Source organism: Eurypyga helias, unplaced genomic scaffold (genome assembly GCF_000690775.1).
Source record: "Eurypyga helias isolate BGI_N326 unplaced genomic scaffold, ASM69077v1 scaffold33193, whole genome shotgun sequence".
NCBI classification, from domain to species: domain Eukaryota; kingdom Metazoa; phylum Chordata; class Aves; order Eurypygiformes; family Eurypygidae; genus Eurypyga; species Eurypyga helias.
Window position 1 is genome coordinate 2408 of NW_010242366.1, and position 288 is coordinate 2695.

At 69.4% G+C, this 288-nt stretch overlaps 1 protein-coding gene across 1 annotated transcript in view; it reads right to left on the reverse strand.

Moving 5' to 3' along the window:
• The window catches only part of LOC104507696 (equilibrative nucleoside transporter 4-like), a gene marked incomplete at both ends in the record, with an annotated part of 2283 nt that extends 1998 nt beyond the window's left edge, over positions 1-285 (reverse strand). The window contains 2 exon segments of the mRNA XM_010149059.1: positions 31-166; positions 256-285. Coding sequence (XP_010147361.1) covers positions 31-166; positions 256-285 — 166 coding nt within the window.
• Between the last annotated feature and the right edge of the window lie 3 nt (positions 286-288).

A 288-nucleotide genomic window follows, 5' to 3' on the forward strand; every position in this document is an offset into this window, starting at 1 on the left:
GCGGCTCGTCCCCCCCACCCCAGCACCCACCTCAAAAGCTGGGCCAACTCCTCTTGATTTTGGGCCGAGGGACGTCGAAGCGCATGTAGGTGCCGCTGCCGGCCAGCTCAGCTTCGGGGCCTGGGCTGCCCTGGGGGGAGCTCGGCTGCCCCTGCGCCCGGTTCTCCTGCGCGGGGGAGAGAGGGGACCCCAGTGCTGAGCTCCAGTGGGGAGAGGGACCCCAGGGGGTGTCAAGGAAACCCGCCCTCGGCTTACGAATCGGACGTCCTCGGCGGTGACGTCATGGTG